Source organism: Alosa sapidissima, chromosome 17 (assembly GCF_018492685.1).
Source record: "Alosa sapidissima isolate fAloSap1 chromosome 17, fAloSap1.pri, whole genome shotgun sequence".
NCBI lineage: Eukaryota > Metazoa > Chordata > Actinopteri > Clupeiformes > Clupeidae > Alosa > Alosa sapidissima.
The window spans coordinates 8095175-8111003 of NC_055973.1; the positions used below are offsets into that span (position 1 = coordinate 8095175).

A 15829-nucleotide genomic window follows, 5' to 3' on the forward strand; every position below is an offset into this window, starting at 1 on the left:
ACAGTTATCGCTTCAATTGCTTGCGCTTACAGAGACGTGGATTAGGCCGGAGAATACTGCCACGCCTGCAGCGTTGTCGACCAGTTATGCTTTTTCGCATACCAGTCGTTCGTCTGGTAGAGGAGGCGGGACAGGCTTTCTCGTCTCTGATGATTGGAGGTTTACACAGTTGCTGCCTGCTCAGGTCCACAACTCGTTTGAATATCATGCCATCATGATAACTGAACCATACAAATTATACTTGGTGGTTATTTATCGCCCTCCAGGACAACTTGGGAACTTTGTGAACGAGTTGGACATTCTACTGTCTGCTATTCCAATGGATGCATGCCCATTATTAATCCTTGGCGATTTTAATATTCATTTGGATAACTCGTCTTCAATTGACTTCCTGTCCTTACTCTCCTCATTTAATATCACACGTGTCCACAGTGCTCCTACTCACAAGACTGGTAAAGATCTTGATTTAATTCTGGTACGTAACTGTAATACAGACAACGTTTTGGTTAATCCATTACATGTATCGGATCATCACTTTATCAGATTCTCTGTGCGTCTCCTGGATAACCCAGCAACTCCTCCTCCGATAATTTCGTTCCGGCGTCATCTAAAGGCTTCTACATACCTGACGCACCCGACCGGTAGCGCGACAATGTGACGTCAAAATGACGTAGATCTCTCTGGCGCGCCAGGGTTTTGGCCATAGACATAATATACATAGACGCCGCATTGGCTGCTGGAAACAAGAAATGCGGCCGCCATCTTGGACCGGTCATACTCCTCATTGCGTTGCAGCAGAAAACACAAGATGACAGCACTGTGCAGCATGTTCCTGCTCAAATCGGCGGACCATACTCGGGGGATTTACTTTTCACAAGTAAGATTTAACATTACCGTACTATTGGTTGTATTTTGTATTTTCGAACAATGTGGCCTGTATCATAGCTACATGTATGACATTTGCAGCAAAAAAAACCGCGTGAAAATCTGTTCGGTATTCAGTGAGATATGATTAATTAAGTGTGCTGACAGCTCATTGCACCGGCCAAACAGATTACACTGAGTGGAGTGGATGACCGGTCCAAGATGGCGGCTCCAAATCTCGTCAGCGCTAGTAGGGAGCAGCGGTCGATGCGGCGTCTATGTATATTATGTCTATGGTTTTGGCCGTGTAGCGCGAGGTAGCGCACCACTCATTTTTTTTCAGACGAGCGCGACAAGGCGGAAACAGGAAGATGGACTAGTTCGAGGGCAAGCGAGTTGCAGTGTTTTGTTACAGTCGTGAATTTTTAATAGTTTGCTGGATAAGTTAACAAAGTTACCAGTGAGAGTTGCAACACATGGAATTAAGAGGAAAGAATAGAAACGATTTATTTTCAAACAAAGGATATCTATTAAGGCCTGAACAAAATCTCTTTCCACTTCAGGAAATTACACAAACTCAGCCAGCTGCTAGCTAGCTAGCTAGCTAACTAAACTGTTTAAATTATTAAAATTTCCCTCGGGATGACTAAAGTACCTATCTATATATCCATCTATCTATCTATCTATCTACCTGTGCACACACCTTGGAAACTACATGATAATGATGATGGTAGTTGTGAATAGTAGCAACCAAAGTCTGAAGTACCATCACAGAGGCTAGCTACTGGTGTTTCTTACTGCAGCTTCTTCTGCTGTGTAAGTAGTTAATGTTAGTCTTTTCACAACAGCGACACCTCTGTTCAGGAGAATATTGCAACTAGTGTTGCGACCACCACGCGCGAGTATAAATGGTTACGGCGCTTCTGTGACGTCACATTGTCGCGCTACTGGTCGGGTGCGTCGAGTATGTGGGACGTTTTAGAAGCCTCTCAAGCGACCATTTTGCAACATTAGTAACATCTGCTTTACCTACTCCTAGCTCATTCTTGGCACTTGAGGTTAATGACGCTACAGAGACTCTCTGCTCTACACTGGCATCTTGTCTGAATGCAGCACGTCCTCTTTCCTCAAGACCTACTCGTTCTAAACCTCGCCATCCATGGCTGACGAACAGTATAGTCTCAGTACGAAAGGAACTTAGAGCTGCTGAGAGGAAATGGCGTAAATCCAGAGATGGAAATGATCTTAGTAACTACCAGTCTTTGCTGTCATCCTTTTCATCCACTGTTACACTTGCAAAAAAGGCATTCTATCAAAGCAAGATTGAGAGCGCCACTGACAGTAGAAAACTTTTTTTTTTAAATCTCTTCTCAATCCTCCACCACCACCATCAACTACTTCACTGTCAGCAAATGACTTTGCAACATTTTTCACTGAAAAAGTTGCTAAAATAAGTGCTCAGTTTGATGCTCCTATAAGGAGGGCCGCATCATTTGACTCTTTCTCTCCTCTTGATGAGGAAGCAGTCTCTCAATTGCTTCAGCGATGTCGTCCAACAACATGCCCATTAGATCCTGTTCCGTCCACTCTTCTACAGTCTATCTCACCCGCTGTTCTACCAGCAGTCACACATGTATTTAATGCTTCACTCAGTTCTGGAATAGTTCCTTATTATTTTAAACAGGCTAGGGTTACACCTCTGCTAAAGAAAAGTACACTTAATCCAACTGAGGTGAAGAACTACAGACCTGTCTCCCTTCTTCCTTTCTTGTCAAAGGTTTTGGAGAAAGTGGTCTTCAAGCAAGTTTGTGACTTTCTTCATCAGAATAATCTACTAGACCCTATGCAGTCTGGTTTCAAGAGTGGTCATTCTACTGAAACTGCTCTTCTGTCTGTGACTGAAGCATTGAGAGTAGCTAAGTCCTCTGCTCAGTCATCAGTATTAATTCTACTAGATTTATCTGCAGCCTTTGATACTGTTAACCATGACATTCTCCTATCTATACTATCTGAACTGGGAATTTCTGGAAAAGCTCTTGACTGGTTTGAATCTTACCTTAAAGGGCGTTCTTTCAACGTGTCTTGGCAGGGACAGGTATCTAAGTCTCATGACCTCACCACAGGTGTGCCTCAGGGATCAGTATTAGGACCCTTGCTTTTCTCTATTTACACCACTTCCTTAGGTGATACCATTCGCTCCCATGGATTTGACTATCACTGTTATGCAGACGACACTCAACTTTACCTGTCTTTCCCACCTGATGACTCTAGTGTTTCCCACCGGATTTCTGCATGCCTTAAGGATATTTCAGCCTGGATGAAAGATCGGCACCTTCAGCTTAATCTCTCAAAAACAGAGTTTTTGGTGTTTCCAGCTAAAACAGCTATTCCCCAACAGATTAACATCCAGCTTGACTCAACTTCACTGACCCCAACTAGATCGGCACGAAACTTGGGCGTTGTAATTGATGACCGACTTAACTTCTCTGAGCATATAGCTTCTATTGCAAAATCATGTCGGTTTATGCTTTACAACATTAGGAAGATCAGACCTTATCTGACACAAGATTCCACACAACTTCTTGTTCAGACCATGGTCATCTCTAAGCTGGACTATTGTAATTCACTATTAGCTGGCTTACCCGCTTGTGTAATAAGATCATTACAGCTGATTCAAAATGCTGGAGCACGCCTGGTCTTCAATCAGCCAAAGAGGACACATGTAACTCCTCTCCTAGTTACTCTCCATTGGCTCCCTATAGTAGCCAGAATTAAATTTAAATCTCTCACTTTGGCCTATAGGACACTAACTAGATCTGCTCCTAGTTATTTTAATTCAATAATCAAGCCTTACATCCCCAACCGCCCACTGCGGTCTTCTGGTGAGCGTATGTTGTGTCGACCAGTCATGAAAACTGGGTCTAATTCCAGACTCTTTTCTTCAGTGGTTCCATGTTGGTGGAATGAACTGCCCAGTGCTCTCCGTTCCTGTGGTAGTTTTGGGTCGTTTAAGAGGGGTCTAAAGACATTCCTATTCAACATATACTTAGTTGTTTAAGCGCTTATGTGTTATGGTTTATATAATGTTGTTTTATTTTAATTGGGCTGTTAATTAATTTGACATTATTGTTTATTATTGATATTCTCCTTAATGTAGTCTTAGCATGTCATTGTTTTTATATTATTGATTGAATTGACATTATTGTTTTATTATTGCCTTTCCCCTTTTTTACATTGCTTTTTATTAGGCTATTGCTTGAATTAATATTATTGTGTACTACAACTATTCTCCTTACTATATTTGACCTACATTTTAATCTGTTCCCTGTTCAATTTTAAATATTATTATGTTGTTTTGTATTTATGTGTCGCTTTGGACAAAGGCGTCTGCTAAATCCATAACCATAACCATAACCAAATAGCCTAGATGCATGCTTAGCATGTTGTGATAATTAAGGCTACTTTCACAAACTCTTAGTCAGCTGTATATCCTCTGATTTTAATATTTACCGATATGTAGGCGATATTTGTAACATTTATTTTGTATTTGCTATTAGTCGGACGCAAACCAGAATATTCAAAGAAGGGGGCACCAAGGCCACAGTGGCCTGTAAACATCTGATTTTCAAAGGGGCATCACGGCCAACGCAAGGGGCAACGATGGCCATGACTTGTTTATGACACATTCATGACAGTGTCATGTCACTCTTATGTCGACACTGTCAAGTAAAGTGTAACCAAATATTGTAGATGAAGATCTACATAATCACAAATTTACATTATTTTCATAATTACATAATCATATCAGATGTTGATTGCATCTGATACCCGACCCTTGTAATGGTGTCAGTATCAGCACAAATACTGATCCATGCAATGCATCAATACTTTAAAGACGATGCAAGTGTCATTCAAGTGTTTTAATGACTAAGTCATTTGACCCTCTCTTCCTCTCCCTGTTTCACTACTTTACCATTTTCACTTTTGACAGACAGGTCAAATCCCAGGGCCTCGGAGATTTCAACCTATGTTTCAACCTATGTTCCGATAGGCTAATGGCTAAGACTCAGCCAATGAGGCGTGGGTAAATAAGTCATTGAGGAAGTGTGTACACATTGACACAGGTCCGGACAGGAGAAGATGCACTGATCCTTGTGAAATTCAATGACACAAGATAAGCCTTTGAACACACGTCAGGTCGAGCAGCGTCGACACACTGCACACTGTATCTTCACACTGATCAGACTTCCAAAGGTTCTCTGCTGCTGCAGCAGCCTCAGCAGCATCTTCTGAAACGATTGCAGGCTCGGAGCAGATTAACTGAGTGCAGTTACAGCTGGCTGATGGAACCACATTTCCCGCAATTACCTCACCACAGGCGGAAGCGCCCAGGGAACTGCACGGAAGAAATAATCTAGCACGGGCTGAGAGGGGGATTCTAGTGACTGAAGCCTTCTCTCCCTCTCTCTCTCTCGCTCTCTCACTCTCTCTACCTCCCCCCTGAAGGCCTAGAGTAGGCCTATCAGTGGGTTTATTAATGCCATGTAAAAGTTAAAAGATAGAGTAGACTGGGGATGTTTATGTGGAGTCTGCCTGGCAGGTAGTGAGCGGGAAATGGCGCAAATGACCTCGGTCCAGCCAATCACAACGAGCTGGCAAAGTCACCTGTCTCACTGTGCTTCGCCTTCAACAAACCTGAGGAGAAGGAAAATAATGAGGAATTTCATTTTGAGCCCCCCGAGGGCAAGAAAGTGAAGTAGAGATGATTTTAACGGCGCACTAATTCATGGGGTTTCGTCAACAGCATGAGCGAGCAAATTCGTAATTATTGTGACATTTCTTAACCGCAGGTGTCACATTGCAGTCATCCTTTGTCACCGGCTGCAGGATTAGTGGGGGCCTTCTCCACGGCAGCTGTCTGAGTCACTGCTTGCAAATACGACCTGAGAGGCCTCTTGGAGAGATGAAGACCTTAAGGGGCAAAATGCTGCAAGGAGATTGTGTGGAAGGACCGCCAACAGTAGTTTGTGGACTGTTGAAGTGACACCCCTGTAAGAGATAACTACTTTTCACAGGAACCAAAACCAATTCTACTGGCCCCAGTGATAGATGTTGAGTTATTGACGTCAAGCTCACCCTTAAAATCCAGCATAACACCAGATCATCCAGAGCTGTTGAACACTTCACTTCCTTCACTTTCATGATGCATCTTAGAACAGAACACTTCAGCATACGGATGTCATGATTTAACGTATGTATTAAATTTGAACGTACATTTAAATGCCCTGATAAATGGAGCTAAAACGGATTGACATGTAGCCATTGTTGAATAATGGCACTTAAATGTACGCTGGGCATGCCTCAGATCATTTATAATTCAAGTGGATATTTCCATAATGTGTATGCATGTAACAAACATTCACAAAGAGAACCATTTTCTTATTCTTAAGGTTAGGGGTGTGAGGATTTACATGCGCAACTAGCATGCTAGCTCAGTTCGCCTCTGTTACACCTGCAGAGGGAGGGACCTCTTTGAGTTGATAGACAGAAAGTCTGACTGAAATACTGCGTGTGAGTGTGTGAGTCAGTGAGGTAGACAAAGACCCTCAGCAAGGGTGGGCTGAGGAGTCCGGTGGGTGGGCACAAAATGGGTCAGTGCTTCTGGGTTGGACGTGGCCGCAGACTCGAAACTGGGCCAGCTTTCTCACCGTGCACAAAGTCAGGCACTCGGTATTCATTAGTGCGGAGCCAGCAGATTCCCGCCACAGCAGCCCAACGGGCAGGCAGCGAGATGGGGCGTTCCATTTTGATTAAAGGCTGCCATTGTGGGGGACATGCAGTGGATCTGGCAACCTTGAAAATGCAACCGTGCAAAGAGCTGATTGTTTGTTGGTTTGTTGAGCAAAACAACCTTCCTCTCATACTCACTCACTCTGTCTCTTGTCTCCACACACACACACACACACACACACACACACACACACACACACACACACACACACACAGTGCAAAATCATTAAACCATCTCCCGCCCACTCACCTTCACACATGTGCACACACACACACACACACACAACAAATAGTTGAATCAGCCATTTCTGTTCAGGTGACACACACGAATATACCTACTGACCGAGGAGGTGTATGTGGGGGGTGCGGGGGGTGTAGGATGGGGCAGGTGAGAGGTGAGAACAGGAGAGGACAGAGAGGGAGAGGGTACAGAGGGAGGACAGGGGAGAGGAGCAAGAGGGTAAACACAAAACAACTGGGATGGAAGGAGAGGAGATAATTGGGTAACACTTTTTACGGTAAGGGTACATGAATTATCATGATTTATGCATTACTTCATTCCTTTATATCTTATGAATCATCAGGAATTTACATGAGTTCATATGTAATGTCATTAATGACCTCATGCATGAACAACACATCAACTAAAGCATTAGGTACGATGGGTACATCATTATGATTTCTTAAAGAAGCCCTATGCAGGTCTGTTTATTCCTTCACTGTTTTTGGATTTTTGCCTGATTTGGGCTCACATTTTTCACGACATAGCTCCCCCTGCAGCTTGGGTAGCAAGTGACTGCTACGCTAAACCCCCACTAGCTAGCGAGCTAGCCATCAAGAAACCAAGCTAAACACATACAGGGCTCACAATAAAACGGTTGAGCAAACACATTGTTCAAGAGACTATCAAATCACATTACAAAAACTAAGTTCACCCAAGGGTAGGCTACTTACAATTTCAACAGCAACAAAGCCAAGTCGGAGTCCGTTTTGCAGTCTTGTTATAAACTACAATCTGACTACATTTCCGAGGCGCGATTGGATATTTCCGCTGAGTTACATCTCAGAACGACTCTCAACCTGCATAATTAAGGTCATTTTTGCTAAAATTGTCGCATAGGGCTTCTTTAAGCATGATCATCATGATTACATGTATGTTAGGTTAATTACTCATGAGTTCATCATGTTTGTGGCCCCTCAACTAAAGTGTGAACTATGGCATGTGTTTAGAGAACTGCACAAGTTGTGTTCAAAACAGAATTTGAATAGTGATGACAACATTTTTGGCAGAAAAAGAAATCATCATGATCATTCATTCATGATCATAAATCATAATGATGTGCTCAACATACTTAATGCTTTAGTTGATGTGTTGTTCATGTATGAGGTCATGAATGACAGACTATGAACTCTTGTAAATTTCTGATGATTCATGAGATATTAAAGAATGAAGTAATATGTTAATCATGAATTAATTCATACATGAATTCATGATAATTCATGTACCCTTACCGTAAAGTGTTACCGATAATGGAAGGGGAGGGAAGGATGGAGGTGGAGAAGGAGGGGGAGGAGAGAAGACACACCCAGACCTTATGGTTCGATCTTGGTGCTGTCCATAGAGGTCTGGGTGCAGAGGAATGAGAGGAGGAAGAGGAAGAAGAGGAGGAAGAGCAGGAGGAAGAGGAGAGAGTGGGAGAGGTAGCTGAGCCCCACCTTGCTGTCGATCTCGGTGCTGCCCAGAGAGGTCTGGATGACGAAGAGCAGCGCGTCCGTCAGGCCCTCGCACTCGCGCATCCGCCGACGAGCCTCTTCCCCTGCTGAGCTCACGTTCCTGCAAAACACACACACACACATACACACACACACGCACACACACACAAAAACATGTTAGCCTACACCAACACGAGACCAAACTGCCAAAACAAACTGCAAAAAATTGGCTGCTATATTCCCTGCTATATAACACATGCAGTGCTAAAGATTTCATACACTTGGGTGAATGATAGATTATTCATTGTTACAGACGAGGCCTTTAATAGAAAGCTCCAGCTTCACACGTTGCCATGGATCCCCAGACCTCCATCATGTGTGACTGACTGCTCAGGGTTGCACTGTCTCCTTCTCCCATTAGATCTTACATCCTCCTCTGCTTTCCTCTCTCCCTCTCATCTCCATTCGTCTCATCTCATCTTATCTTCTCTCCACCTCACCACCATTGAACCAGGTGTACCATTACTGCTCATTTGCCAGTGGAGTTTTAGACAGCCACTCTTCAGTTAAGAACCTTAGAACCATCTTCACGCAGCGTAAAGAATTCATAGAACCACCTGTGGATACTTTTATCTCAGAAACAAAAGGGAATATGATTTCCCTCCAAAAAGATACAACTCTACTCTTTCCTCTGTTCCCTTTTAGGAAAGAATATAATTCTTCAGGGTCATGGAAGATTCTTTGGAGAGTGCACACTGACACATACAAATGCAAAATGCATGGCCCCTTGAATACATACATGCAATATATGCAGATACACATATTTACATGTGCTCTTTCTCTCTCTCTCTCTCTCTCTCTCTCACACACACACACACACACACACACACGCATACAGTACATACAGTACACACACACCCATACACACACAGACACATTCTCACATGCACACACACACACACACACACACGCATACAGTACATACACACACGCATACACACACACACACACACACTCTCACACACACACACACAAACACACACAGACACACACACACACACACACGCTACTGCTCAGGGGCACCTATTAACTGTCCCCTGCAGCATCCCCCCTCATGGCCAATCACGAGACCACTCTGCATATCAGATTCTTCTGTGTCATTTAAATGACACCCCCCCCCCCCCCCTCTCTGTCTGACACATGCATATTTGATTATTTTTAATCCTCCAGGGGAAGGAAGTGTTGACACCATGTGTTGCTTGACTATTTATAAGAACTTGAATAATGTTTCTCTGAAGGCGAAAAAATCTTTCAAGAGGCCCCATTTGCATAAGGTAACATAAGTCAATTCAAGGATGTTTTTTTGCAATATTAATACAATACATTAAAGCATAGCCACAATATGTTCAGCTGTCAGTTCTGTTTTTATCATTCTAAACAAATTGCACAAATATTCTTGACATCTGAAGGTCAAATTGATATCCATATACAGAGAGAGAGAGAGAGAGAGAAAAAGAGAAAAGAAAATATATGTCGCGATTGGAAAAATATTCTAATTTTATTTATGGAACAAACCTTGGCACGGAGGCGGTGTTATATTGACACTGACAGTATGCTTCAGGTTGAAAGCAAGAATATTTCAGTGCAACATTCCCCTTGGTGCTGACTCAATATTACAGCAAATAAGAGGCGCACTCAAGACGCCATTACTTCTCGTCATGTCATTGTGCGGCGAGAGCTTCATCTTGCTTAAACCCTCATGGGCCCACCAGGGCTCCACCATGACACATGTGTCTGTCGGAGCTGAGCGAAACACAACGGGACTCCAGGGAGCCCGGCCCAAGATGCCAAAACACAATCTCAGCCCGCTTGAATTGGAACTAAGGGGCGCAATGCATCATTTCCATTAGTTCCCTGTGTGTCGCACGATGCCGCCTGGATCATTCACTATTTCTCGTTTTAATGCAGCATGTAGATGAGAGACAGACAGAGCTACAGATTTCTTCAGCATACATTCTCATTTACTCCCCGTGCCTTGTTATCTCTGCGTAGACGTGGGGAATCTCACTTACAGTGCCTTGATCATTTACAGCATATTTTCTACAAATACAGCTATTCATTTCCTTAAGCTCTTGTGTTGACTCGTTAAATATTCAATAAGGCTATGAGCTGAGCAGCATCGCGCTATGCAGTACCCTCCTGTGCTCGTGTCGCGCGTGCTGCGCCCCATGCCACTAGTTTCAGAAGAGGAAGTGTGATGAATCACACAGCGACAGTGATGAGAGCTACGCTGGTTCACTGTGTCATAGTTAGCCAAGGGTATAGATTCACCATGCTGACGTTGGGGTTCAGGGACAGGGAGCTTAAGAAGGGTGAGCATCTGCTCCTTCATGTGGTTTCATTGTCAAATTTAACAGCTCCGTCTCTAGCCCACCAAATGTATTCTTTTTTGCCTAGTCCAAGTTCAAGTTCAAGTTCAAGTAGTTTTGTACTTATAAAATCATGTCATGTACTTATAAAATTAATTATAAGTAATGAAATTCTTCTCAAGAGCCAGCTCAACTTACTGTAAAAGAGTAAAATTGAAAAGCAGTAATTAAGAAGGTGTATTTTGTGTGTGTATGTGTGTGTGTGTGTGTGGGGGGGGGGGGGGGGTGATGAAAAGGTGTGTATGTGTGTGGAGAGGGGGTATGTTGTGTGTCTGGGTGGGGGTTCTGAGGTTTGAGGTTGATTAGCTATGTGGAAGAGAATTACAGTTCAGCATCCTGGTAGCTTGTGGAAAGAAGCTATCTCTGTATCTGCTCGTAGAAGTCCGCATACTCTTGTACCTTCTACCAGATGGTAGGAGGGGGAAGACACTGTGGCTGAAATGACTGGGGTCAGCGAGGATTCACTTGGTCTTCCTCCTGCAGCGCTGGCTGTAAAGGTCCTGGATAGTTGGTAACTTAGTCCTTGTGATGCGTTGCGCTGACCTGACCACCCTTTGCAGAGCTTTGCGATTGCTGTCTTGCTGACTTTGTGACCATACCTATGGTGTGACCAGCTCAGATCCTCACTGATGTTAATTCCAAGGAATCTGAAGCAGCTGACTCTCTCTACTGCTGTGCCTCCAATAAAAATGGGTGTGTGCTCTTCCTGCTGTCTCCTGTAGTCCACAATCAACTCCTTGGTTTTGCTGACGTTGAGCAGCAGGTTGTTGTCTTGGCACCAGGATGTCAGGGTTGCCACCTCTGCTCTGTAAGCAGACTCATCATCACTCGTGATACAGCCGATTATGGTGGTGTCATCAGCAAACTTAATGGTGGTGTTTAAGGTGCGAGTTGCCACACAGTCATGAGTATACAACGAGTACAGCAGGGGGCTTAACACACATCCCTGCGGTGCACCAGTACTGAGTGTTAGAGTGGAGGAGATGATGTTACCCAGCCGTACCGCCTGTGTCCTGTCAGTCAGGAAGTCAAGGATCCAACTGCACAGAGAGGGACTGATGTTCAGGTCTCTCAATTTCTCAAACTATGGTGTTAAAAGCGGAGCTGTAGTCAATGAAGAGCATCCGTACATAGGTGTTTTTCTTATCCAGGTGAGAAAGAGCAGTGTTCAAAGCAAATGCTATCGCATCGTCTGTGGACCTGTTTGGCCTATAGGCAAACTGGAGTGGATCTAATGTAGAAGACAGGGAGGATGTAATATGATCTTTAACTAACCGCTCAAAACACTTCATAACAACAGAGGTGAGAGCAACAGGTCGGTAATCATTAAGGCAGCTCACTGTTGATTTCTTAGGGACTGGAATGATGGTGGACCTCTTGAAACATGCAGGGATAACAGACTGATGCAGGGAGAGATTAAAAATGTCCATAAAGACCTCAGCCAGTTCAGATGCGCAAGCCTTGAGAACACGACCTGGGATGTTGTCAGGTCCTGGAGCTTTATGTGTATTCACCCTTCTAAATGATTTACACACATCTCTTTCAGATAACTGAAATGGGCAGCAATCTTGCTCTAACAGAGCCTCTGACTTGATGTCATTTTCAAAGCGGGCATAGAAGGAGTTCAGCTCCTCTGCAAGAGATGCAGAGACCTCTGCTCTGACGCTCCTTCCTCAGTAGTCTGTAATTGTCTTTAGTCCACTCCACATGTCTCTGGTGTTAGAGCCACTGTAGTGTGACTCCACCTTTTCCCTGTACTGTCTCTTAGCCCTTTTAATTGATTTTCTCAGTTCATAACGTGCTTTACTGTACTCGCTTGGATTGCCAGAATGGAAGGCAGCTGTCCGAGCTTGGAGGCTGAACATACCTATCCGTTCACCCATGGCTTCTGGTTAGGAAAAGTTCGTACGGTCACCCTCGGTACAATGTCATTAATGCATTTGCATATATAGCCCGTTACATACTCAGTGTAATCGTTGATGTTATCAGCAGCAGTCCGAAAAACTCCCCAGTCTGTTGTGTGGAAACAGTCACGCAGGGCGGCATCGATGGATCGATTGATCCGTCCAGCACTGTACTGAGCGAATCGCAGGCCGCTCGCATTTCAGCTTCTGTCTATAGGCAGGCAGTAACAAGACTGAAGAGTGATCCGATTTACCGAAGGCTGGACGATGGCATGCTTTGTAGGCATGGCTGTATGGAGTGTATGCATGATCCAGGGTGTTATCACCTTGAGTTGGAAAACTCACATGCTGGTGGTATTTCGGTAGAACTTTCTTCAGGCTGGCTTTATTGATGTTGCCGGCCACTATGAATGCGGCCTCCGGATGCAGAGTTTAATGCCGATCAATAATTTCAAACAGGTCGTCCAGCGCCCGTGTGGTGTTAGTATGTGGTGGAATATAAACAGCGATGGAAAAGACTGCTGAGAATTCCCTGGGTAGATAGAAAGGCCAGCATTTGACCATGAGATGTTCGAGGTCAGGAGAGCACCCTATCGATGTCGTTTGTACGTCCACACACCAGCATTTGTTAACCAGAATGCACACACCACCTCCTCTGTTTTTGCCCGACTCCGTTGTTCTATCCTGCCGATGGATGGAGAGTCCCTCCGGCCGAATGACAGTCTGTAATCGAGGAGTCCGACCGCGTCTCCGTAAAAACAAAGACATGCAGTTCTTGATATCACGTTGAAACGCCAGTTTGGCTCTGAAATCATCCAGCTTGTTATCCAGTGATTGGACGTTAGCCAGGAGAATGCTAGGAAGGGGAGGACGATGTTGTCTTTTCCTCAATCTGACCAATATCCCGGCTCTTCTACCTCTTTTTCGGCGTTTCTTCCCAGGTAACCAAGGTAAACAACCATGTAAACAACTTTGGTAACTAGCGGAGTGAAAGTCCCCACAATGTCGTTGCGGCTTGCAGATTTAGTTTAATATCTAAGAGAGTCTGTCTATTGTAAGTGATCAGCGTATGACACATGATAAAAAAAGTGCGAGAATAACACTAGAAAGATGAAAAAAAAACATAGGCTAAAGTTGAGGAGGACACTGAGCAACGGCAGCCATATGTCCGGCGCTGAACGTCATAGAACTGATATATATAGTCCTGCAAGACAATAACAACAACAGCAACACGTTACAAGACAACAGGAAAACAAACAAACAAACAGACAGATGGTGCATCAACAGGACCTCCTTGTATGGGGTAATGAAATAATGGCCCACAGTACATAGCTAGGCAGTGGATAAGCCAGCCAGTGTGCTTCGTAGCACAGCCCTCAGGTTTTCAGTCTGGCCACTATTCTCATTCTCACTCTCTGTCTCTCTCTCTCACTCCTTTCAGGTCTGCTCTCCATCCTCCTGTCAATGGCTACAGAGCTCCAGAAATTAAAAAAACACATATCCTACAATCAGTAAGTGCTAGTCTTAACACACTATGACAGACCCCGCTGACATGGCGAGGGTCAGTTTTTAAGCAATTGCGCGAGCGCTCTGAAGATAAAGTGCTTCTGAGGCCATCCTCTTGGCGGCAGACAGGGTGTGCGCGAGGGCAGAAGCACTCACGATTATGTCTGGAACAGTCAAAAGAAGCTTGTTTATTCCATTCCTTTTATATCCAGCCGCACGACTGACAGAGATGCACTCCAAACAAACACGGGGAAGGGTGGAGGCAATCGCATAATAGCTGCCATTTTCATAAATATTGTGTTTCAGTAAGACTTGAGGGGGGATAAAGAAAAGGCTGTAATTGCATTTAACTGAGCGCTAGGAGTTCATTCTGTAAATTTGCATTTCTGCCGGGATGAATTTATGGACTGATAACAGTGGTTGTAGTCCCTGTAATGGTCAGAAAGAGAATAATGACTTCATGAAAATCTAAAAATGTTTTTGGAGATGCCCCTGAAATAACAATGCAGATCTGTATAGTGCCGGCAACTACTGAGGAAGCACAAATGAAGTCGGCAGGAAATTCATGCCATCTGCAGGAGGACAAAAAAAAAAAACTGGCCTGTGTAAGTATGTATGTGAGTATGTATGTGCGAGTATGTGTGCATGTGTGTGTGTGTGTGTGTAAATGCAACAACTTTAGGATACCTAACTGGAAAAACAAAATCTTTTGATTGTTCTTTCCCTACAGGTGACTTTGAAGTGCTGTCAACGGAAAGAGAACCTTTTGATTGTCTTAGAGTTTATTTCTCTCAAGTGAGAGAACTGTCATATTATCCTGTATGCAGCACATTCACTTCGTATTTTGATCACTCAAAAAGCTTCTAATACCAGTACAGAGTACGTCATGAGTAACACATTATAGTATTACAGGATGCATTTGTGATGTTTATTACACTAAGACTGCAAGCAATGTGTTATAGATTCCCTCAGGTCTTATTGAGAATATGGGACTGCATAATTGTGCTACAACTATCGTAACTCAGAGAGTGTTCAAAAAGAGGGTCTGTGTATCGCTAAACGATGATCGGAGTAAAACGAGACTTTGGAGAGGAGCGGCCTAGCTCAGCTGGATCTCGAGTCTCGGTTCTGAGAGCTTCGGTGCCGGACTGTGCAGGAATTACAAACAGCTCTGATTGGCATTTGAAGACAGCGGGGCGCTGGGGCCACAGAGGGTCCTGATTGGCTGTGAACGATGATGAGAAGTGCTAGGGCAGGTTCACAAGTGCACGGCAACGCGCAGGGAGCCTATTTCCAAACACTTAACAGGCTCCATTAGCATCCGCACGCCGTCAGATGACACCCCTGGGTTAAGAGTGCTCACACATAAAAGGAAGCAAGTTCGCTGTCTTTCTCTCACTCTCTCTCTCTTTTTCTCTCACTCTCTTGCACCTTAATTCACTTTATTCTTGCGGGGAGGGGAGGGGTGGAGGTGGGGGATGTGGGTAAGCACCAATTAAAATGTTTATTTGCTTTCAGGGCCTGGAGTTTTCTTCTCCACACACACAACCTTAGTAGCCTAATAAGGAACATATTCTAATTGACCTTCTCATGTAGTTTAGCATGCTAATAATCACACTTCTG

General features: G+C 44.1%; 1 protein-coding gene across 6 annotated transcripts in view; it reads right to left on the minus strand.

The window, feature by feature from the left end:
- ctnnd2a (catenin (cadherin-associated protein), delta 2a) overlaps positions 1 to 15829 on the minus strand; it is a 295331-nt gene that overhangs the window by 51694 nt on the left and 227808 nt on the right. For all 6 annotated transcript variants that reach the window (XM_042068872.1, XM_042068871.1, XM_042068874.1 and 3 more), the window contains one exon: positions 8371 to 8488. In XM_042068872.1, coding sequence (XP_041924806.1) covers positions 8371 to 8488 — 118 coding nt within the window. The remainder of the gene's footprint in view (positions 1 to 8370; positions 8489 to 15829) is intronic.